Genomic DNA, 24880 nt, shown 5'->3' on the forward strand with positions numbered 1-24880 from the left:
TTGAGTCCACCATGACTCTGTGTTCAGCAACTTCAGCTGGATGCTCAATAGATGCCACTCTTTGCTCGCCATGCACATCAGAGCGAAATGTCCTTTTCTCCCCAATAGTGGCAATCCTTTCCCAAGGCAAAACAGGATTTGGAATCCCCCAAATGAAAGATACTGTTCCATCTTTAATAGAAATGTGTATTTGACCTATTTTCGGTGGACCCTGTTGGTCTGAAGCTTCAATTTTTGTTGAAGGGCGTGGTTAAAATCGTTAGTTTTTTTCTTCACAAAAGCCATCAATTCTGATTCACTATACACCTCGGACACCTCTGTGTTGCTTGCGTTGCTTAATTTTTGCATTTCTTTCATGCACCTCCCTGATTCCTCTACAACTTTAGCTATCTTTATGGCCTCTTTTAGTGTAGAATCAGAAGCTGCTCACAAGCGCTCCTGCATCTTCTTATTGTTACATTGAACAATGAACTGATCTCTGATGAGTTCCTCAGCCATTGGTCCAGATTTGCCTTTCAGAGCCAACTCCCTCAATCTTGCCACAAACTCATCAACAGATTTATTGGGCCTCTGCGGTTGCGTTGAGAACTTGTGCCGTTGCATGACAATATTCAGCGTGTTGGCAAACTGTCTCTGTAGACGTAGTTTGGCCTCTTTATACACATCTTCCATGACAACGCCAATGTCCTCATACACTTGAGGTAACAATTTAAAAATATGCGACCCTTCTGTCCCCAGACATCCTGTTAGCATCGCTTTTTTCCTGAGTAGTGAAAAGTTTGAGCCACCTAGTGCCACTATGTAGTTCGCAAATGTCTCTATCTAATCTTCTCACTCGATGGGTGGTTCGCCTTGTTGCATTAAGAATGACTGAGGTACAACAACAGATTGGTTTATACTCATGATGAATGGATTTTGAAATGTCCACTTATGAGCAACAAGCTTAGTTCTCTCTTTGCTGATATGGGTGTGTTCACAACCTATTATTGCATAGCTTTTCCTTGAGGAGGGGTGATCCTTATGACACAATATGGAATGAGTTTTCCTTAAAACAAAATTCACTATAACCCAGTATTTGTTGGAATCTTACTTATTGAGCAATTCTCACTGTGACCACCAGATGGCACAGTGCCGGCATTTTCCCTTTCGTGTACACTGAACTCAATGGTAACAGCAGCGGAAGAGGAACGGAGAATGCACCAGCAGTCCTCCCTTCAGATCGGGACCACAGTGTTCACTATTTAGTGCCACACCCATAATACACAACAAAAGGCCTGATATTCCAGCCGTAGATCGCGTAACTCACTGATATGGTAATCAGGTAGAATGGCCGGAGACGTTGCCTCGCGCAGTTCAGGCTTGGCTTAGCTCAAATGGTCGGCGCATGGAGGGCGCGCTTGCAATGATGAATGCGTGGGGCACGTGACCAGTGGTAGGGATGCACACTATGCCGTGGCTCACTCATTACTTAAACAGTGCCTTAGAACATGTGGGAACAGTTTCAATACCGCAATGTCAACATCAAGCGCCCAATACTGAACGGTCTTTTCACTGTGCACGAGACTCAATCCTTGATCCTGGATTCCCTCGCAGGTTTCTTTGTTCCAGGGCGCAGGTGTCTGGCTGAGCCCGTCCTGTCACCAATTCATGTTGTGTTCGGTTCTTGAAAGATGACACACACTCACAGTAAGCTGTATCTTCAAGTTTATTAGAGCTGAGGAAACCTGCACTCGTACAGCCAGACACCAACAGCCCCAACTCCCAACCGCCCAGGATCCCACCTATGTCACAGACCCTACATTCCACAACAGACAAAATACATCGAGGAAAGACTACAGACTAACACACAATATAACAGACAAGCAACCGGCTTAATCCAAACATTATTTTTTATGTTTATTAAAAATCCAATTCAGCAGTCATATTGTTCATAGATGTTTAGGAAAAGTAACTTTCAAATGTTAGTCTTTGCCTGTCTATAACCTCCAGCAAACTAATTAGCTTTAGCCTGCTGGTAGCTGGCATGTCAGTGCTTCCACTTAATGAGGCCTGATACCAAAGCAGAAACAAATAATGGCTGAGGTCTTTTGGCAAGAAGACCTGGGTGTTAGGTATGTCACATATAGGAGCTGTGAAAGGGCAGCTCACTAGAATTAAGGAATGGCAACCATAAAACATATATATCTTGCACAAGACTTGAATCTCGATATGGGTGATAGAGGAGCTCTGGGAATTAAAGTACGTACTGTTATTTACAGGCCAAAAAGCCCTCATCCACCCTTGGGTGGCATAGGTCATAATTGGGTCCCTCCTGGTACCAGTCCTAGTGCTACTGGTGCAAGCTGTTACCCCTGTGCAGGGGAGCTCATGAAGTTTTTTGTATGGGTGGTAGCAGGATGGGTGCTGTCTGGTGAGCACTTTCGGGGGTGTAAAATGAGAGAATATAGCGCTGAAGGGAATAGGTATAGGTTATAACTACCTATTGGTGGAAAAAAGAAAGTGCTTTATGTCTCCAATGGTAGATGTCTAAAAAGACAGGGATTAGTTTGACCTACTGACAGAAGTCAACATGCTTCTGCTCAGCAGGCACCCTCATTCGAGGTACAAGGGCATTCACATATAGGAGCTGTGAAAGGGCAGCTCACTAGAATTAAGGAATGGCAACCATAAAACATATATATCTTGCACAAGACTTGAATCTCGATATGGGTGATAGAGGAGCTCTGGGAATTAAAGTACGTACTGTTATTTACAGGCCAAAAAGCCCTCATCCACCCTTGGGTGGAATAGGTCATAATTGGGTCCGTCCTGGTACCAGTCCTAGTGCTACTGGTGCAAGCTGTTACCCCTGTGCAGGGGAACTCTCCAACCCCAGCTCCAATGCTAACGACATCCTGCTGTCGCAAGACCTCTGAGACTCCCTAGCATCCTCATTCACTGCAAGATCGCAGACATCCACGGCAGCTTCAACAACCAGGCCCCGGACAACTGCCGACACCTCAGACTCTTGCTCTCCTGGACCCACGTCAATGACGACGACACCATCAGAATCATGAACACCATCCACTCCGGCTCACCATCTGACCCCTGCCCGCACCACATCTTCAACAAAGCAAGCTCCATCATCGCACCCCATCTCCGGAAGATCATCAACATCTCATTCGAGATCACCACCTTCTCGGAGAGCTGGAAGCAGGCTGAGATCAACGCCTTACTTAAGGAACCCAAGGTGGACCCTAAGGTCCTCAAGAACCTCCGGCCCATCTCCCTGCTCCCCTTCCCGGTCAAAGTCATCGATAAGATCATCAACAGGCAACTGACCCACTTCCTCGAGGAGAACAATGCTCTGGACTCCTCCCAATATGGATTCCGCAGCAACCACAGCACTGAAGCTGCCCTCATCGCTGCCATCGATGACATCAGGACTTTGCTGGCCAATGGCGAAACTGCGGCCCTCATCCTCCTGGACCTTTCGGCTGCCTTCGACACCATCTGCCACCACACCCTTCACACACGCCTCCACAAAGCAGGTATCCCAGGACTGAACCACCTCCTTCATCACCGGCAGAACCCAGAGTGTCCTCCTCCCTCCTTACCGATCTGAAGCCACCAAGATCATCTGCGGCATACCGCAAGGAATATCCCTAAGCCCGAACCTTTTCAATGTCTACACGGCACCGCTCGCCAATATCGTGCGATCGCATGCCCTCAACATTGTCTCATACGCCGACAACACCCAGCTGATCCTCTCCCTCACCAAGGACCCCACCACCGCCAAGACCAATTTCCACAAAGGAATGAAGGCCGTCGCCGAATGGATGAAGAACAGCTGCCTGAAACTGAACTCAGACAAGACGGAGGTCCTCATCCTCGGCTCCACCCCTCCTCCTGGGATGACTCCTGGTGGCCGACCGCACTGGGAGCTGCACCAACACCCACAGACCACGCACACAACCTGGGGTTCACCCTGGACTAATCGCTATCAATGACCCAGCAAGTTTACACCGTCTCCTCCTCCTGCTTCAACACCCTCCGCATGCTCTGCAAGATCTACAGATGGATCCCCACCGGAACTAGGAGGACTGTCACCCAGGCCCTCGTCAGCAGCAGACTGGACTACAGCAACACCCTCTACGCGGGAATCATGTCCAAACTCCAGAAATTACTATAAGGCATTCAGAACGCCTCCGCATGCCTCATCCTCGACATCCCCCGCCACAGCCACATCACAGCACACTTGACAGACCTGCACTGGCTCCCCGTCAACAAGAGGATCACCTGTAAGCTCCTCACCCACGCTCACAAGGCACTCCACAACACCGGACCTGCATACCTCATCAAACGAATCACCTTCTACACCCCAAACCTCCAGCTCCGCTCCACGGACAGACCTCACCCTCGTTCCACAAAACGACTGCCGGCGTAGATCATTCTCCCACCTTGCCGCCAAGACATGGAACACCCTCCCCGTCCAGCTGCGGCAGACACAGGACTTGCTGACCTTCAGGAGACATCTCAAGATCTGGCTATTCGAGCAGCAGCAGTACCCCCCCACCCCAGTGCCTTGAGACCCTCATGGGTGAGTAGTGCGCTCTACAAATGAGTGATTGAAGGAGAAGGGAAAAAGTGGAGCAACATGAAAAGAACATGCCTGGTGTCCAAAACCCAATGTTGCCATGTGCAATAGTGCTTTCAACACTTACAGAACTCCTTCTAATTACAAGCATTAGATATGCAGTGTGAGTAAATATAACATATATCATCTATATGGGCCTGTCGGCTTGTAATAAATGCATATAATCCAAGGAGAGATTGTGAGCTCTCTTCACTCAGTGAGTACTTGCTGCAAGGTTCCAGCCCAAGTGGGCTAGCCACACATAAGTGTATCATAAATCAAAATGTTAAAATACAATACAACACCCCAAGGCATCCTAAATATAAAGCATATGTTCTGCCTGTTTGCTAATAGAATGAAAATATCATATTAGGCTACTTATGCTTAGACATGCAGCCTCTGAGGCTGAGCTTAAGTTATCATAAGTGCTTTAAGGTCTGCCCCAGATATTCTTAGCTCCTTCACAACCACAGGAATCACATTACTTCCGAGTAATATCAGAAATAAAACATATAAACAAAAGAAATAAAAACAAGTAAAACAGCTTTCCCAAGCAGTAAAACAACAGAAAGCAGGCTACTTTGTATCTACGAATAAATAATTTCAAAACGTACCCTCTTAGCTGAGGACTAAACAGTTCACAAATGTACATACAATTCCTCGTAGCTGTTAAAACCCATTGGTTCATTGCTAAGTGGGGCTAGTATGTTCCTTGACTTCAGTATCCTCAATTTCTTTTCTCTACTACCCCCTTCTTGCCTCCTTGGGAATACCATCTATAATACTTCACTTGAGTTCCTTCTCAACCCTCCCTGTGTTAATGTTGAGAGAGCACAAATCAAGAAAAATATAGAAGTGCACCATATTTAAAAGCACGTTGTATTAGTTTAGTAAACATTATATAAGAGTGTCGAATTTATAGAGAGAAAATATATGAGTGTTTAATTGAAAATAGAATACTTATATCAAGTGTGAAGAACTAATGTAGATGTTTGTAGAGATGTTAGAATGATGTTGAAATCCCATGTTATGTGGCTGTTGTAGGGGAAAATGTAATTCTGCTAAACGTAGAAATGTGTAGGCCACATGGCAGTTCACATAGAGTACAAGATGCTGTTACACTCTTACACGATGATGGATTTTGATGTTGTTATAATTCAAGGTATTACTGATCATAGAACTGAAATATATGTCTTATAGACGTTTCATATAATCATTGTGTGTAATAAGTTAGAATACTGTTTAAACTAAGAAATTAAAGGTTTGCAGAGTGTACATGCCTGTTCATGTAATCCTAATAGGCCTGAATAGACAAAGTTGTTTCTTTTGATCTGTATGTGCTCGTTAGAGAAAGGTCGTGTTAGGCACAATTTGTGGAGCCTGTTCGATGGTTTACGACTTAGAAGATACGGTGGAGTCCGGAATTTGAGGCCCACAGTACAAGTGTCTGTTTGCAGGTGCGAGGAGGTTCTAATCAAGAGAGTGATGAATAGACTTTTGTTCAAGAGAGCCAGGCACAGGCCTGGAGGAGGCTTCAGGAATTTCCTGGGGGGTACCGTCCTACCGGAGAGGAGCCTGGGAAGCAAGGTCAACGCTAATGATGGCCCCAGAGGAGTATCAGCATGGAAAATACCAGAACCAACACCACGTGAGGGGCGTCTCTAAAGGGCGTTTCCATTGGAAATGTGATTTTGTATTAGGGACAGCACCCCTGGGTGGAGTTAAGGCAGATGGTCTGAGGAACCTAAGAGAGCGGATGGGTAGGCAGATAGGGAACTGCGAGACATCGTTTTTGCAACAAAGACTAAGGGAAGTGTGTGATCTTCTTTGGAAGACGCCACTGCTGACACCTTTTTAGGTTAAAATCTTGCTAAGTAGGGATGTCACTTAGTCTAGTGTAGGGACAGTCTAATCTGATTTTCTATCTTTCTGTAAATGACTCATAAGCTACAGCTTGTGTCTATTCTTGCAACTTTGATGATTTTTGAATTGGTTTTGGTAATATTCTTCTGCCGACTAAGCGCATTTAGAAAATGTATGTTTGTATTGATACCCGTATATCTTTTGAACCTTATATTGAGATGTTTGTATCTTCAGTTAAGTTTGGCTTTGTAATAAACTTTTAAACTTTTTTAAGCTTAAGTGGTTCTTCAGAGTGGTGTAAGTCATTAACTGATTGACCTAGTAGTGGATTGCCTTTTACTCCATGACAGGTATCAACGGTTCAGTCGACCGGAGTTGGGATCTAGATCTATAACAATAGACCAGAAGTCCCGCGTTAACAGTTGGTAGCAGAGTGAGGATGGTTACCTTCTTGAGGAAGGTGATCTAGACTAGGTTAAGTTTACCCCAAGGTCCCTAGAGATCGAGAGGTGGCCTGCCGAAGAGGGTGCTGACGGCGCGAGAGAAAAGCAGCAGTATCGGACGAGAGTGAGTATAACAAGGGTCAGGCGTGGACAGATTGCGGTGTTTTGTGTTGTATCTGTATTGTAATGTCATGCGGAGTTGAATGCCTGTAGTGTGAATGAGAGAGGGTTGTGAGCGCGCGCAACCTGGCAGACTGGTAAACTGGTAACCTGGGAAACGGGGGAACCGGTGAACTGGTGAAAATCTTAAGTTCGGGGAAGAGCTTAAGTGGTTCGGGTGTATCGAACATCCAGAGTAGTTGTCGACCAGAGAAAAGGGGGTCATGAGGTACCATTGATCGCCCGCAGGACCGAGATAGGGGGAAAGCAAGAGTGAGTGTGTGGGTAACGGACGCAGGTCGAAAGTTACCGTGTGCAAGTAACCTATCAGAGAAGGCGATTGTCTGGACCAACGGAAAGACACTTCGTCAGTTAAGGTGACAATTACAGTTAGACTGTGGACGTACAGTCAAGGAAAGTGATCGCTTGGTCGGAAGTAATAATTTTTCAGAGTATGAATGGGACGCATGCATGACCGGGAGACGAGCGGAGAAAGGAGGGGAACTGCTGTGAAAGGGGGGCGAGTGACGTCAGCGAGAGCCGCGCTGTGATAGGCCGGTCGGTGTGAAGCCGCGCTGAGACGAGTGACGTCAGCGAGAGCCGCGCTGAGATAGGCCGGTTGGTGTGAAGCCATGCTGAGATAGGCCAGGTGGTGTGACGTCAGCGAAAAGCCGCGCTGTGATAGGCCAGTTAGCGAAAACCGCGCTGGGATTGGTGGATTGTCATCAGGAAGTAAACGAACGCGGAGAAAATAGAAATTTTGTAGATTTTGAACATGAAGTGTTTTAAATGTTTGAGAGGGATTTTTAAGAGAAAAAGAAGAGAATCCTATTACGGGGAAGAGGCACCGCCGGAGGGTACACCAGCTCACTATATGGCAACGAATGTTGGGTTGCATACTATACTGTGGCTTGGTACTTGGAGTAAGATTACAGAAGGGAATGAGGAACTGACCTTTCCGAAATACGGAACGTTTAGACTAGAAGTGTTGCATCAACTGAAAGCAGTTATGTCCTCATTGAGACCTTTGCCTAGACCAACACAGTTTGAGGCCCTTAATGCATGGATTAGGGCGGCGCACGACAGGAGTCAGAGCAGACACCAAAGAAAGGGTAGCAATGGTCCAATAGCTTTAGACCGAGAGAAAAAGGGGAAACTGTGTATACATAGGGGTGAAACTTTTTACGTGAATGTGTTTGTGGGAAAAGTAAGTTGTGAACATGCTTTCCAATTAGAATATTATTCGAAAGACTTCTTGAAGAAAATGCAGGTGATCCCAAATGTATATTTTGTCTGTGGAAGAAATGCATACGTGAAACTACCAGATAATTGGTATGGATCATGTTATTTGGCAATTGTCTTCCCCAAAATATACCATGCTAAGGATTTGGAAATTATAGAGGGAGGAACTCAAGCTAGAGGAAGAAGGGATGTAAGCAGTGAGGAGGTAGTTGGAGACGTCTTTGGTGCTATGTTTCCTATTTTAGGGATAGCACTAAATGATGTCAAGATTAGAAGATTGGCAACAGTTGTAGATAGGTTGTCCGCCAGTACTGCTAGATCATTAATGCTGGTGGAGGGAGAGATGCAATCGATAAGGGCAATGGTTCTTCAGAACCGACTTGCTCTAGATGTTCTGTTAGCCAAAGAGGGAGGAGTCTGTAAGGCTTTGAAGGTCCAGGAATGTTGCACTTACATTCCAGACAATTCAAAACCTTTAGAAAAGTACTTTCGGAACATTACTGAAATACATCATGAGATTGAGGATTTGACAAAGGTAACAGTGTGGGAGAAAGTAGGTCAAGGAATGGGTAAAGTTGGAGGTTGGTTTGCCAACTTAGGAAAGAGTTTCATTTGGTACATACTGAAACCTATCATCATAGTGATTTGTATAATCACTTTGTGGGGATTGGTGCGGCTGTACCAATGGTATAGATCAAACCGGTTGCAGAGATCCATGAGAGAGCAGGAGAGGAGATTGACTGGGATGCAGGATAATCAGTACAGGAGTCTGAAGGCTCTAGAGATGATGAAACGAGGGGGTACTGCAACGACTTCAGTTTGACTCAGTCCATACCTCAGGGATGGTGTCGTGATGGTGATGACTACTAAAAGTCATCAAAGGGGGGACTGAGAGAGCACAAATCAAGAAAAATATAGAAGTGCACCATATTTACAAGCACGTTGTATTAGTTTAGTAAACATTATATAAGAGTGTCGAATTTATAGAGAGAAAATATATAAGAGTGTTTAATTGAAAATAGAATACTTATATCAAGTGTGAAGAACTAATGTAGATGTTTGTAGAGATGTTAGAATGATGTTGAAATCCCATGTTATGTGGCTGTTGTAGGGGAAAATGTAATTCTGCTAAACGTAGAAATGTGTAGGCCACATGGCAGTTCACATAGAGTACAAGATGCTGTTACACTCTTATACGATGATGGATTTTGATGTTGTTATAATTCAAGGTATTACTGATCATAGAACTGAAATATATGTTTTATAGACGTTTCATATAATCATTGTGTGTAATAAGTTAGAATACTGTTTAAACTAAGAAATTAAAGGTTTGCAGAGTGTACAGGCCTGTTCATGTAATCCTAATAGGCCTGAATAGACAAAGTCGTTTCTTTTAATCTGTATGTGCTCGTTAGAGAAAGGTCGTGTTAGGCACAATTTGTGGAGCCTGTTTGATGGTTTACGACTTAGAAGATACGGTGGAGTCCGGAATTTGAGGCCCACAGTACAAGTGTCTGTTTGCAGGTGCGAGGAGGTTCTAATCAAGAGAGTGATGAATAGACTTTTGTTCAAGAGAGCCAGCACAGGCCTGGAGGAGGCTTCAGGAATTTCCTGGGGGGTACCGTCCTGCCGGAGAGGAGCCTGGGAAGCAAGGTCAACGCTAATGATGGCCCCAGAGGAGTATCAGCATGGAAAATACCAGAACCAACACCACGTGAGGGGCGTCTCTAAAGGGCGTTTCCATTGTAAATGTGATTTTGTATTAGGGACAGCACCCCTGGGTGGAGTTAAGGCAGATGGTCTGAGGAACCTAAGAGAGCGGATGGGTAGGCAGATAGGGTACTGCGAGACATCGTTTTTGCAACAAAGACTAAGGGAAGTGTGTGATCTTCTTTGGAAGACGCCACTGCTGACACCTTTATAGGTTAAAATCTTGCTAAGTAGGGATGTCACTTAGTCTAGTGTAGGGACAGTCTAATCTGATTTTCTTCCTTTCTGTAAATGACTCATAAGCTACAGCTTGTGTCTATTCTTGCAACTTTGATGATTTTTGAATTGGTTTTGGTAATATTCTTCTGCCGACTAAGAGCATTTAGAAAATTTATGTTTGTATTGATACCCGTATATCTTTTGAACCTTATATTGAGATGTTTGTATCTTCAGTTAAGTTTGGCTTTGTAATAAACTTTTAAACTTTTTTAAGCTTAAGTGGTTCTTTAGAGTGGTGTAAGTCATTAACTGATTGACCTAGTAGTGGATTGCCTTTTACTCCATGACAGGTATCAACGGTTCAGTCGACCGGAGTTGGGATCTAGATCTATAACAATAGACCAGAAGTCCCGCGTTAATAATGTTAATGAAATTTATACCGCACAGCTCTTACCCGGAGGTATCCTGGCGCTAGTTACATCTCCTGTGGCAAAAGATGGAAGAAGTTTATTGGGCAAAGAGCCAGGTCTTTAGGCTTTTCCTGAAAGCTAGGAGGTTTGTGATATGTTTTAAGTGAAACAGCAGTTCGTTCCAGGCTTTGGCTGCACCGTATGTAAAACTTCTGCCTCCCCATCAAACTTTTTTTTATGCGTGGCACTGAGACCACACTGGCCCCTAATAAAAAGTGGTCTTTCCGGTGTATACCAGTGGAAATGCTGTTTTAAAAAGTCAAGTCTTGAACCCTGCAGCACCTTAAACCCCAGACAAAGGGCTTTGAAGAGAACTCGGTTCCTTACCGGAAGCCAATTCAGTTTATTTATTTCCTTGGCAATAGGCGCAAACCGAGGTGTGCCCAGAAGCAGTCTGGCTGCTGCATTCTGCAGTATTTGAAGTTTATTCAGGAGCATTTGTTGAACATTGAGGTACAGGCTGTTACAGTAGTCCAATCTCGACATTATGAGAGTCGCGACTACTGTTTGCCGGCTGCTCGAGGGCAGGAACTGCAATATTTTCCTGATAGTTTTGATCACATAAAAGGTTTTAGACACCACTGAATTAACCTGATGACTAAAGGTAAGACTATCGCCCATTATCACACCCAGGTTTTTGACCTTGTTAGTGGCCGAGGGGAGAGAACCCATCGAATCTGTCCACCAATTTGGAGTCCAGAAGTTAATGTTGTTGCCAAACAATATAACCTCAGTTTTACCAGTATTGAGTTTTAGGCAGTTCTCTGCCATCCAACTCCCCACTGATAACACACAGTCTTGGAATCGATTGCCTATACCTGCCTCATCACCGTGTAGCAGAGACATCACAATTTGGGTGTCATCCACATATGAGGTCAGGCCAAATCAAAATGCCCTAACAATAGGCGCCAGGGAGGAAACATACATGTTAAAAAGCGTGGGGCTAAGGGAAGATCCCTGTGGAACCCCACAGGGCAGTGCAAAAGGTTTTAACTGATGATCTCCAAGTGCAACAATTTGTCTTCTGCCTGATAAAAAGGATCTTAGGAGGTGCATGTTGCAGCATCTCTATGTGATTGTCACCATGTTTGTGCCTTTAGACGCATGCATGCCTTTAGACAGTCCATCAAAATGTCATGATGGACCGTATCAAAAGAGGCGGACAGATCCAGCAAAACCAGGGCTGCCTTGCCTCCCCGATCCACAGCTCCCCTAATCTCATCTGTGGCCTTGTTGAGGGCAGTCTCAGTACAATGGCCTTCTCTAAAGCCATATTGGGGAGAATCCAAAGCTTGTGTCTGTTAGAAAGGCGCTAAGTTGTGTATTCCGGTTTTTTCCTGTCAGTTTCGCTGGGAGCAAAAGCCTAGAAATGGGGCAAAAATTGTTTGGATCCTTAGGGACTGTTTTTTTTAATAGGGGCAAGATATAGGCTAGTTTACAACATGAAGGAAACTGCCTAGTTACAAACATGCCATTAAAAATTGGTAATAGCACTGACGCAATCGGTCCCGGAGCCAACTTGGCCCCTGCAACTGGACATGGGTCATAAGGTGACCCTGAGTTTGCTGCTGTGAGGAGCTCTTGAATATATTCAAGGGACACTGGTGAAAAATTAATTCTCAAAAGTGGCAGTGGGAACTGTTGTTGACTTTGGTTCCTCCCCAGTTGCATATATTCCCCCAACGTTCAACCTGCTAAAAGCACAAAAGATGGACTCAACTTTGGTCAGGAAAAACTTGGCAATGTCTTCACAAAGTTCCCGAATAGGCTGAACTCTGGCTGTACTCCGAGAAGCCAGATTAGAAACAGTTCTAAATACTTCTTTTGCTGAATTCTTTGCTAAATCAATGCGGGTAGAAAATTACTTTTGTTTTGCAAAATTTTTTGGGGGTAATTTTGCAGACTGAGCGTATACAGTGTTTTCTCAGTATCTCTATAGTCTGTCCTCCAGTTTTGCTCCAACCATTTACACACAAGTTTTTGATTTCTCAAATCCTCCGTAAACCATGGCGCAGAGGGTTGCGATCTTTTGGGGCGGAGAGTCTCAACTGGAGCTAATGTCTTGCAGGCTTGTTCCAGCCAATTTGTATAAACCATAGAGGCTCCACCCACTCCCACTGGCAGTTGACCTGCCCTGGCAATTAGAAGCTCCTGCAAGGCTGTCCCTTCTATTTTGTTCCATGCTCTTGTGGCTATAGGGCCTTTAGGGCATTGCCCCCTCATGCGCAGCCCCATTAGTGTCAACTCGAATCAGACGGCTGCATGATCCGACAAATGATCCGACAAAACGAGTCGCAGTAGTCCCATAAACTTGAGACCTGGGTGGTTAGAAAAAATACCATCTAAGGTATGTCCTGCCGCACGAGTGGGCCCAGTTACCAACTGCCCCCAGTTGGCGCCATTCATCACATCATTCAGGGCTAAAGTGTCCGGGTCAATAAGTGCATCTAAATAAAAAATAAAATCTCCCATAATTGTATAGGCATCTGTACATAAACCTTCTTCCAGTATATTACCCAGTGAGGCTAAGAGGGAGTTGCTGGCTCCTGGTGGCCTATACAGTAAACTTCCTTTCAAAGTATGATGATGGGATAGACTAAAATTAAAAAATAAGGCTTCACTTGCCTCCATAGTGATAGGCTGAAAAGCTGCCTTGATCAAACCGTGGTAGATCACAGCCAATCCTCCACCTTTCTTATGAGGCCTGTCTAAAGTGTAACATAAAAACCCCAGAGGGGTAGCTTTCACTATATCTGGGCCAGAGGAATTATCCGTCCATGACTCTGTGATGAAGGCAATTTTGATCTCCTCTTCCTCTATAAGCCGTGCACATTCCAGACTATGCTTGACCAATGACCTAGCATTAAGCATAATGCATTTGAATACTTGATCAAAGCCTCCAACTGGTCCTAAATTCGTATCAACCCTTGGGGAAAAGGGATGCGCTGTGTACAGCGTGAAAGTATCTTGATACAGAGTATGTAGTGTCAACATTTTTAATGGCCCTCAGATGCTGAAGAAGTTTTTTGTGAACCTGAAAAGTGGTACGCTCCACATTATATTTTAAGGCAAGTATATTTCGAAATGTATTCAACAAAATCGCTTTTATATGTACTTTGGCCCTTTATCTTGTACATTCCTTTAACAAACTTGTATAGGTCTGTCATGTTCTCTCCACTGCTACAGGCCTTGCATTTGATACATTTTGTAAAGCCATCTGACATTCTCAATCATGTCTTCGTTTCTAGCGGATGTCCCTCCTAACGAAGGTGTCTTGCATTGATCCCCCTTTTTTGAAGGTAATCAAAGGGTTCCTAGAGAGATCTTCTCCTATCACTGGATCACTTCTGAGGGAATGCCAGTGTTTTCTCCAGGCAGATCTCACTGACAGGTGTGCAGTGTGATATGTGCTTATGAATCTGTGTGTATTCTTTTTGGTGATATGTTTTCTCTACTGCTGAAAAGAACATTCTAGGTTAAATCGTTTATCATATCTTTTTGTGTTTCCTTGTAACTATATCCAGTGCTGCAGATCCTCTTAGCTCTGAGGAACTCCCCATAGGGAATGCTTTCCTTAGGTGGAGCGGGGTGAAAACTACTGGTGTGGAAGATGCGGTTTCCCATACTGGGTTTTCTAGACAACACAATCGTTTTTCTGCTGTCTTAAATCAGTAGTTATGTGAACCTCCACGTGGGGTGGTGGGAGGAACAGATGCTCAGCAATCCCCGCTAGACAAATAGAGTGATCCCATCACCACAAGGGTAAGGTTCGTAGATGACAGTTTTGTAATATGCAGACATGATGCTGAATCGATCCACATGTTTGTGCAACAACAATGACTTGAATTCAAAATTCAAATCCAATATATGTGGTACAGAAGCAGGATTTCTTGATGTTAAACTACGGATTTAAGACAAAAGATTAACTACTATGTTGTATAGAAAACCCAGTGGGGGAAGCAGTATCTTGCACGACAGTAGTATTCACCCCGCTCAACTTATGGAAAGCATCCCTTATGGGAAGCTCCTGAGAGCTAATAGGATCTGCAGCACTTGATATGGTTTAAAGGAAACACAAAAAGATGTGATAAAAAGATTCAGACACAGCGGTAACTCCACTCTAGAGACTACCAAGAACATGGTAGCTAAACCCAAGGAAGAATATTCTCTTCAGCCAGTAGAGAAAACACATCACCAAAAAAAGGAAAACACACACAGATCAATAACCACATATCACACTGCACACCTGTCAGTGAGAGCTGCCTGAAGAAAACACTGGCATCTCCCTTCAAAAGTGATCCATTGACTGGAGAAGATCTCTCTAGGAACCCTTTGTCACTTTCAGAAAAGCAAGATCCATACCAGACACTTTGGTTAGGAGTGACATCAGGGTAGAAAAGAAGCCATGGTTGAGACCTTCAGATGGCTTTACAAAGTGTACCAAATGCAAGGCCTGTAAGAATGAGAAGAACATGACAGAAATCTACATGTTTGGTAAAGGAACCTGCAAGATAAACTGTACATGTAAAAGAGAATTTGCTGTATACATTTTGGAATTTACTTGTCCTAAAATCTATGCAACAAGCACCACTCTTCAGGTTCACAGAAGAATTATTCAGCATTTGAAGCCCATCAAAAACCTTGACACCACATACCCTCTAGCAAGGCACTTCCACGCTCTACACAAGGGGGAGGGGAGGTGAGAAAGAACTCATGTACAGTGTTATAGATGGTATCCCAAGCAGGCAAGAGGGGGAAATAGAGAAAAGATTTGAGGATACTGGAGTCGAGGCACATACTAGCGCTAGACAGCTAAGAACCAATGGGTTTGAACTGCGATGAGGAATTGTATGTACATTTGTGAACTGTCTAGTCCTCAGTTATGAGGGAACATTTTGAAATTATTTATTCGTAGATACATAGTAGCCTGCTTTCTGTTGTTTTTCTGGTTGGGAAAGCTGTTTTGCTTGGTTTTAATTATTTTGTTTATATGTTTTATTTCCGATATTACTCTGGAGTAATGTGATTCCAGTGGATGTGAAGGAACTAATAATATCTGGGGCAGGTCTTAAGTAATTTATGAGAACTTTAGCTGAGCCTCAAAGGCTGCATGTCAAAGGATAAGTAGACTATTGTGATATTTTCATGCTATTAGCAAACAGGCAGACCATATGCTTTATATTTAGGATGCCTTAGGGTGTTGTTTTGTATATTATCATTTTGATTTATGATACACATATGTGTGCCTTATTGGCTAGCCCACTTATGCTGGAAATTTGCAGCAAGTACGATCTGAGTGAAGAGAGCTCACGATAACCCCTTGGATTATATGCATTTATTATATGCAGACGGGTTTACACATATATTAAATTTACTCACGTTGCATACCTAATGCCTGTAATTAGGTCAAAAGCACTCTTGCACATGGCAACATTGATATTGGGACAAACGAGACACAGGACACTTTCTTTTCACGCTTCTCCCCTTTTTCCTTCTAACACTTTCTCCCTTGAGCAACAACATCCTTTTCATTATTCATTATTTGTTGCACTCTACATTGTGTTTAGGCAACAACATTTATTTCACAGCCCACTGGGACGTGACAGCTGGGAGTGTTGTATAACTTGTGTACCTGTTGACGATATTATTTGGATCATTTACCAGAGCCGGGACAAGTTATAGGTGTGAGTACTGTGATTGAAACAGTACATTGTTTTGTTTTAACCGATTATTCACATTATTGTCAAACATAATGTGTTGCCAATTATTTAAATTTGTGGAACATTAATGCACTTTACTCATGAGTTTGTGACATTTATGCCTATTATGTTTACTGTGTCCCATGCGCTCATGCACATATAAACAATACTAGCAAAATGGCGCATACTACACTGACAAAAACAGTTTACTGCCCAAACGATTCTGTATGTTTTTGTGCTGCCCAATAAATATCTGCTAATACATGCACATTGCCTGTCATCCCGGGGATATTGAGAGGAGTCGTGGCATTAGAAGGCACATGTTTGTGAGGCGTCTTTTATGGCACCGCTAGCGGTGAGGTGCGGTGCTGACTGACTTTGCAGAGAATGTGGAGGAGAGATGGTTGGGAACACATAGCAGGAAGTAAATTGAAAGAGATTACCATGAGTCATATCTTGAAGTGACAATAGTTAAAAGCACAATATATATGTTGGAAACACTCCTGTGAAACACAGTGCAGGTTAATCGGTGAACACATCCTTTGTACAAACAATATTACCCATCTTGCTTGAATTTAGCATCTTATCTTCATGGTGGGTGTCAGGTTCACTGCATAGAGGGATAAATATAGGACATAAACGGATAACCTGTAAATGATAATGCACTAAAATGTTCAATTAAAATATCACTCTAGTGTTGTGCACACATGCTTTTAGCCCAACATTTTTGTCACAACAATAGCTTAATGTACAAAAGGGATCAGATTTACAATATGCATACGTTATATACACATTAGCCCCATGTTGCTGTGGGATTTATTGCAGTCTATAACCTTAAAAAAGTAACCAACACCATGCCATCCTGCTTAGGTGGGGTTGAATGTGCGGTCTGTACCGCTTACCTCTTTTAACGGTGTACCCACCAAATGATCATTCATCCAACAGAGAAGACGACAGCATTAAATTTAATAAAAAGTGGCCGGTGTGCCGAGTCAGGTCATGCATGCGCCACCAAATGTGATGATGTCATGAAGCAGAACATCATGGTATAACATTGCCATAAACCCTTTATGAAGCTTGGGAATCGTAGTGACTGTGGATGTGGTGTTGGTCAGCTGAATAGGCACAGCAGTCAGTACATTATTCTGTGGTGTAGGTGTGATTTCTACATGTAGGGTGCTAATAGACTCACAAGTATGCAGCACACAATATGTTATTCTGTAGAAAAGCATGAATGTACAGCAGAGGCTACAAAACTAATGATGGTGCTGATATTCTTTGAATGGTGAAATGACTGACCATACATACAGACGTAAGTCTAGTGTCGAAAAGCTATGTGATATATCCGTGCACTGATTACCTGTGAGATGTCATTATTAGATAAATTGATGTGTAACACTTCTGCTTGGGTCGAGTAACCAGTGATGTCATTGATGCCAGTCACTTCAGATGTTCAGTATCCCTATGTATATAAATGTTAACTGTTCACATATGTGTGACTATCATCAACTCGCCTCATATTTGAAAGTCACTCAACTTGCCTGGGAAAGGGGCATCCATGGTCTATCATCATTTAATCCAGAGGCATCAACATGTGGTCTAAATATCCATAGTTGTTTCCTCATGAGGAGGAAATTGTATGTATCTTTCGGGTGGTCATTGAAATTGTGCTTGTCAATTATGGTTCACCTTAATTCGTACTCTAAGTCTCTGTGTTGGTTTGTCACTTTAGTGGTGGAACGCTTGCATCTTATATTGCTCCTATGATCTTGGAACCTTATCTAATTCTTCAAGTCATACCTATATTTTTTTTTTTGCGATGGGCAAGTAATGAAATAGATTACACCTTTGCTGTTGTTGTTAAAAAGTCTAATTCCCATAGAGGTTAAAAGTCCGAATTTATTTGATTCCATAGTTTAGTCAGTTTGCAGAAGGGGGATGGGAGCACACTGCCTCACGTTCCAGCAGAATTCACCCTGGTGCATTATGGTGAATACAATTTACAATTAGCGCTTACTTGAATATTAGTAGTAGTATTTTACCAAAATTGGTGCAGGTAGTGCTGTTCATCTCTAGACACGTGTTTCTGGATTTTATTTTTCATCTGTAGAGAAAATAACAAATGTTATCAGTCAGTTTGCACACTGCTGAAGAAGCACAAGGGTAATGTCTTATCACCTTATGTAAACCCCACAATGGGTTTTGGATAATAGTTGCTTTTTTTTCGATGCTGGTGTGTACTAGGATATCCTTCAGGTTCTGGTTACGTTTGAACACAATTAGATGTTTCTGTGAAGATAATGTGCTAGTGTTAAGCAAACGCATATGCCAAGGTTTTAAATTAGTTTCTTAAGGGTGTTCTAGAAACTGGAATATATGCTGACACACACTAATCTCTCTTTGGGATGTTTAGGATGGGATTCTAAGAGAGCTTGACGATTATTGTTCCTTGCACTCTTCTTAGCCCTCTTTATCACTTGTGCAGGATAAGAGTATTGTTGTAAGTGGTTTGAGAGTATACCTGCATGTTCCGTAAAAGTGTGTACATCCTAGCATTTTCTACATTGACGTAAGAATAATCTTAGAGGTAGGTATTCTGTTAATGCCTTAAGGTGATAGCGGTTAAATTGTAGTAAAGAGTTCTGTCTATAGGTTTCTTCTAAACATCCGTGGCGTGCCCACCAATTAACAAATAGATCAAGATGTCTAAGGAAATAGGTCTTGTTGCTATGTTGTCCAGTGAACCTGAGGTGTGGATAACAATTATTTAACCAGGTAAGAGAAGTAGGACTGCTCTCCTCACTTCCCTGCCAGATGATGAAAATATCAGCAACATAGCATTTCAATAATTGAAACTGTTTATAAGAGGGGTCACTTGAGTAGTAGATATGTCTGACTCCAAAATCATGCATATACTTGGGCAAAGCTACCACCCAGGGGAATTCTCTTGTTCCGGAAGAATAGTTGGTCTTCAATTTTGAAAATGATCTTTAATGCTAGAATGGTACATTCCATGGTCGGGATTATGTGTTCTGTAAACTAGGATTGCAGAAGTTTAATAGTTCTTAGATGATCTTCCTGTGGTATATAAGTAAATGGGGACTCTTTATCTAAGCCCATAAGCATATGTGTCATGGGGTCAAACTCTAAAACTGTCTAGCAGGCATAGTATGTCTTTCGTATTCTTCAAGTAAGATGACATCATGATTACTATAGTCATTGGAACCAGTCTGTACATTTTTATAAGAGTTCTAGAACCGACCCATGCCAGAGACAATGAGTCCACCGGGGGACAGAAGTTGTTAGCTGTGTATCTTAAGAATGATTTAAAAGTACGGAGTTTTGGGGTTCAGTTTGTAAAATGTGGCTTCCCGTTTAGTGAACCATGCACAGACTAACGCAGTGCTCACCATCTTCTTGAGAGAGCCCTGAAGTTGCCTTTTTCTATATTTCGATAATGAGCGTCAATATCTAGGGTCTCAAGCCCTCTGGTCAGTACTTTTATGTACATATTACAACGATGGTGCCGCCTTTGTCTGCTGGTTATGGTAATGATGTGCTCATTGGCTAGATCACGGATCACTTGTTGATCTCTTCTAGAGAAGTTAAAGTATGATTGTGTGTGGTTTCTGCCTGTCAGCCGTTCACAATGGTCTGTTCAAATGTAAGTACTTCAGGAAAGCTACACTGTGGTGCAGGAATAAACAAAGACTTTATTCCGGTGTTCAGTCCGTCTTCAATGGAGCTTTCATGGAAATGAATATACATTTTATAGAGCTTGAACTTAGCCCAAGGGCATCAAGGCGCTGCGGAAAAGGGATCAGAGTAAAAGATGTCTAAGATTTCGAGGGCTTAAAGATAAGGGCAGATGAAGAGCCAGGTCTTCAAGGTCTTACGAAAAAAGGAGTGAGTATCCAGAGTGGAGATTGAGGGGGGAAGGAATTTCTACAGATTAGCCCCTATCAGCGAGAAAAAAATGGAAAAAAAAATGCAAGACATGTCTGAAAATGGACGCGACAGAAACAAAGTCATCACTTTTTAGGTCTGGCTCAATGGTGCAGCTGTGTGCAAGACTTATTCTTACCAGTTCTTTAAAATAAAATACACAGAGACAGGAATTTGGCTCCACCCAGAGGAGTATGTTTCCTCTCACCCCATGCTAATAGCTGGTTGGTGTCATTCCACCCTCTTGGAAATGCTTCAGTGGAATACATGAAGAACTGTTTTACATCAGAAACGTACCTTCAAGTATCACACTGTTTGTCACACTCAATTATTTATCTCCCACATCAATTCTATACAGGTAGCAAACATTTTGTAGCTATTTGTCCCCTCTTTTTACATCACATCAACAATAGGAGTAAAGGGGGGATAAGGAAATCAGACCACCCCCACTCCATCAATTATACAATTATAAACACAACAAGGTCTGACCTCCAAGAGTAGTCAGTCACAATTTTGTAGAGACTCCTGGGGGTTACTATATCCTTTCAAACACACCCTACCAGTACAGTTCCGTTCAGCAATCAATAAACTGATGAGTCCCTACTGCTCCAATTTTTTTTTAATAAAACCCCTCTTTTTACATATCTTAGCACATAAAAAGGCAGGCCTAATGACTTTGTCAATGCTTTTTTTTGGTAGCATCCATGTTTGCAGATGCTTTTTTCTAGGTCTGACATTTGTATGGCATGTGCAAGGCCATATAAACGTCAAACCTGTTGGCGTTGCCAATGCTTGTTAGTTTTGCAGTCCCAGTCTCTTTGAAGGTCAGGGGTTGCATTACTGGCACTTTGCCAGCATGAAAGTAGAGCAGGAGGCTGCGGTTCCTTGCAGGCCTGTCTTCAGATGTCCACAGTCACTTGAAAGCATCAGCGGAGATTATCTCGGGTTGACACCTCACTCTCTTATTGATCTGTCAATCAGTCCGCCTGCCCCAACTGCCTGCGCATGCTGCTTTTGTGCTGTGATTTGTGACAAGGTGTGCCGGGCTGTTCCATGTCTCTTTAGTTGCACATGCAAAAACCATCATATTGTCATTGTCAATGGTTCTTTTTTGTTCTATAAATTGAATTCACATCGACCAAACAACAATGTCATTAAACTCTATGACGTATGCCTTTTTAGTACAAATACTTTTAAAAAATATGTACAATTAAAACAAATTACACATGCTTTAACACTTACCCGTTGTTTCTTCCACTCCTCAGGCATTCAGAGATAATCCCACAACATGGTGGTGAAGGCCCTGCAGATCGCCGGACTGGCCTTCGGCGTGTTGGGCCTCGTCTTCACCGTCCTGACCTGCGCGCTGCCCATGTGGAGGGTCACCGCCTTCATCGGCTCCAACATCATCACAGCCCAGGTCTTCTGGGAGGGCCTGTGGATGAACTGTGTGTATGAGACGACAGGAGAGATGCAATGCAAAATCTACGACTCCCTCCTGGAGCTCGCCTCAGACCTCCAGGCGGCCAGAGCGCTGGTGGTGGTCTCCATCGCGGTGGCCTTCCTGGCGCTCCTGGTCTCCATTGTCGGCGCAGAGTGCACCAAATGTGTCGATGAAGAGAGCACCAAAGCCAAAATCTCCATTGCTGCTGGCAGCATCTTCATCCTGGCAGGGGTACTGGTCCTCATCCCGGTGTCATGGTCAGCCAACAACATCATCCGAGACTTCTACAACCCTCTGGTCCCCGATGCCTTGAAGCGAGAGCTGGGGGGCTCCTTATACATAGGGTGGCTAGCTTCTGGCCTGTTCTTCTTTGGAGGTGCCCTGCTCTGCTGCTCATGTCCTCCCAAAGAGGGCAAGTCTTACCCCGTGTCATACAAAGCCGGGAAGCCCTCTACCACAACGAGCTACGCTCTGAAGAACTATGTGTGACCACAAGATGCCAACTAGACCCCATGAAGTCAACCACAGACATTGATTGCGACATGGACCCGCTTATCGCAATGGCAATTGCTTACTTGGAATTCTTGCAACAGAACTAACATAGCGCCAGCAGCTGACCGCGCTCTCCACCCCACCATTAATGGCCAACTGCCCCTTTCTTAGCAGGCCCAATCCTCATTGGTTCAAAGTTCAGGTGAAGATGGTGCATAGGAGAACATTCTTAATGCACACATTATCTATCAAAACCAGGCCTACCCATCACACATGCCACCTTACACCAGGAGCTTTTAGGATTGTCTGCGGCTTAAACTGGACACACATGGTTAATTACTCCACCACATGACCCCATTGTGGGCAAAGGACAAGAACAGATCACAGGCCACAAAAATCAAAGCAGTTGATTCCAGGGTCTGTGATGATTACCACTTCAGGACCATGGTATTTGATCCTATGATGCTCCTTGCAGTTTTGTTCTCGTTTCCTGCAAACCCACATTGTGCAACTCCACAGGGTGAGTGGGCAGGCTGGAGCCTCGCCTCTCGACATCTTCTTGGGGCGTGCTAGAGCAGGCGTGGTGTGCCACATTGTGCCAGCCCCATCAGCTCACTTCCTTTATTAATCGTGACTGCAGCAGATGATGCCTTCAGCTGTCCCCACCCACAGCCTGAACAGAAAAGATCATCAATTACAAATGTACTGCAAAGCAAATCAATGCCAAACACATGCTTTAGGGGACAAGCACATGGACAGTGAGAGCCAAGAACCGCAAACACCTTCCCTTCTCAGCTGAGCTCCATTCTCCTTTCTTGTACTGGCTCAGATGCTTTATTTAACCAAAAGTAGGCAGGTTGTATGTCGGTGTGACTGTTGTACTTTATATTATGAAAAACATCATTGATTGGAAGGTCTGTGTGCTACTGTGGCGACGTCACAGTGATTATGGGTTCTCTCAGTCCAGCAAATATCAACCAGCACCACATCATGTATGACCTGAGTGCCACCCCTGTCTTTGTTACCACTGAGGGCAGCCTCTGTCTGTCTGCAGCCAGCCCTGGTGGGGGCTTTGCTTCGGGGTCTGTCCTGGCATCACGTGGAAGGACAGGATCCCTGCTGCTTGCATTTTACATGCGCTCTTGGTTGCACAGGGAAAGAGGTGTGTGCTGACCCAACAATCTTTACAGTGAATCCAGAAAAAGGTGGGGGCACACATTTGAGGGGCTGGAAGGGGTCGTGCAGGGACCACCGTAACAGTGTCGATTACTGTCTCTGTAAAAACACCCCACAGAGACAAGCCAAGGTCAGTTAAATGTCAGGATTCCTGTGTAGACCACACTGTATGCATCGACAGAGACTGTGAGGGGGCAGATTATATTCTCTCTGTCAGTGGGACAGATCTGCAGAGGACCAGAGAGGGAGGAAACAGCGCTTCCTACCAGGAAGAAGCATTAGTTGCACACCCTGCCAGATCCACAGGGTGGCAGAAGACAGAGACATGCTGTCTGTCCAATGTCATGACTGAAAGAACCAGTCAGGTCATAGAAAGACTGCCTGACTTAAAACATTCCAGCACAACCACATGTGTGCATGGCAGAGATATGCCAAAGATAATGCACCTTGACCATCCCAAGGAGCAGCAGGGACAATGTGCCAGAGACAGGCGTCCCATCGTTCTAGGGTACAACCACCTAGCTGTGATAAACATGAAACTTCGAGACTGTGCCAATGACAGATTAGGAAAACAGAACGGCGCAGCTGTGCCAAAGACATAGCAGTGCAGCTGTGCCAAAGACAGAACGGTGCAGCTGTGCCAAAGACAGAACGGTGCAGCTGTGCCAAAGACAGAGCAGTGCAGCTGTGCCAAAGACAGAACGGTGCAGCTGTGCCAAAGACAGAGTGGTGCAGTTGTCCAAGGTCAGAACGGTGCAGCTGTGCCAAAGACAGAGCAGTGCAGCTGTGCCAAAGACAGAGCAGTGCAGCTGTGCCAAAGACAGAGTGGTGCAGTTGTCCAAGGTCAGAACGGTGCAGCTGTGCCAAAGACAGAGCAGTGCAGCTGTGCAAAAGACAGAGCAGTGCAGCTGTGCCAAAGACAGAGCAGTGCAGCTGTGCCAAAGACAGAGTGGTGCAGTTGTCCAAGGTCAGAACGGTGCAGCTGTGCCAAAGACAGAGCAGTGCAGCTGGGCCAAAGACAGAACGGTGCAGCTGTGCCACAGACAGAACAGTGCAGATGTGCCAGAGACAGAGCAGTGCAGCTGTGCCAAAAGCAGAACAGTGCAGATGTGCCAAAGACAGAACGGTGTGGTTGTACCACAGAGAGAGATAAGGTTGTCCTTGAAAGAGATTACTATGGGTGTGTTATAAATAGAACAATACGGTTGTGCCAACTGCACTGCAGATCGGGTGCTCTAGGAATAGTGAAATGGGTTGTGCAGGAGATCCAGCAGAGCGGGTGATATAAAGATAGAAGATGGCTGTGCTAAAGATATAACACTAGGATTGTGCCAAAGTCACCGCATAATAATAGTGTGCTTCCGATAGAACAGTATGGTTGTGCCAGAGAGACAGAACAGGTG

The 24880-nt window shown here is 44.1% G+C and overlaps 1 protein-coding gene across 1 annotated transcript in view; it reads left to right on the forward strand.

Moving 5' to 3' along the window:
* The window catches only part of LOC144822247 (claudin-4-like), a 321452-nt gene extending 299023 nt beyond the window's left edge, over positions 1 to 22429 (forward strand). Inside the window, exon 2 of the mRNA XM_078679513.1 lies at positions 21631 to 22429. Within this exon, the coding sequence (XP_078535639.1) occupies positions 21654 to 22298 (645 nt within the window). The 5' untranslated portion in view covers positions 21631 to 21653 and the 3' untranslated portion in view covers positions 22299 to 22429. The remainder of the gene's footprint in view (positions 1 to 21630) is intronic.
* The last annotated feature ends 2451 nt before the right edge of the window (positions 22430 to 24880 follow it).

The sequence above is a fragment of the Lissotriton helveticus genome, chromosome 3_1 (genome assembly GCF_964261635.1).
Source record: "Lissotriton helveticus chromosome 3_1, aLisHel1.1, whole genome shotgun sequence".
In the NCBI taxonomy this organism is placed as follows: domain Eukaryota; kingdom Metazoa; phylum Chordata; class Amphibia; order Caudata; family Salamandridae; genus Lissotriton; species Lissotriton helveticus.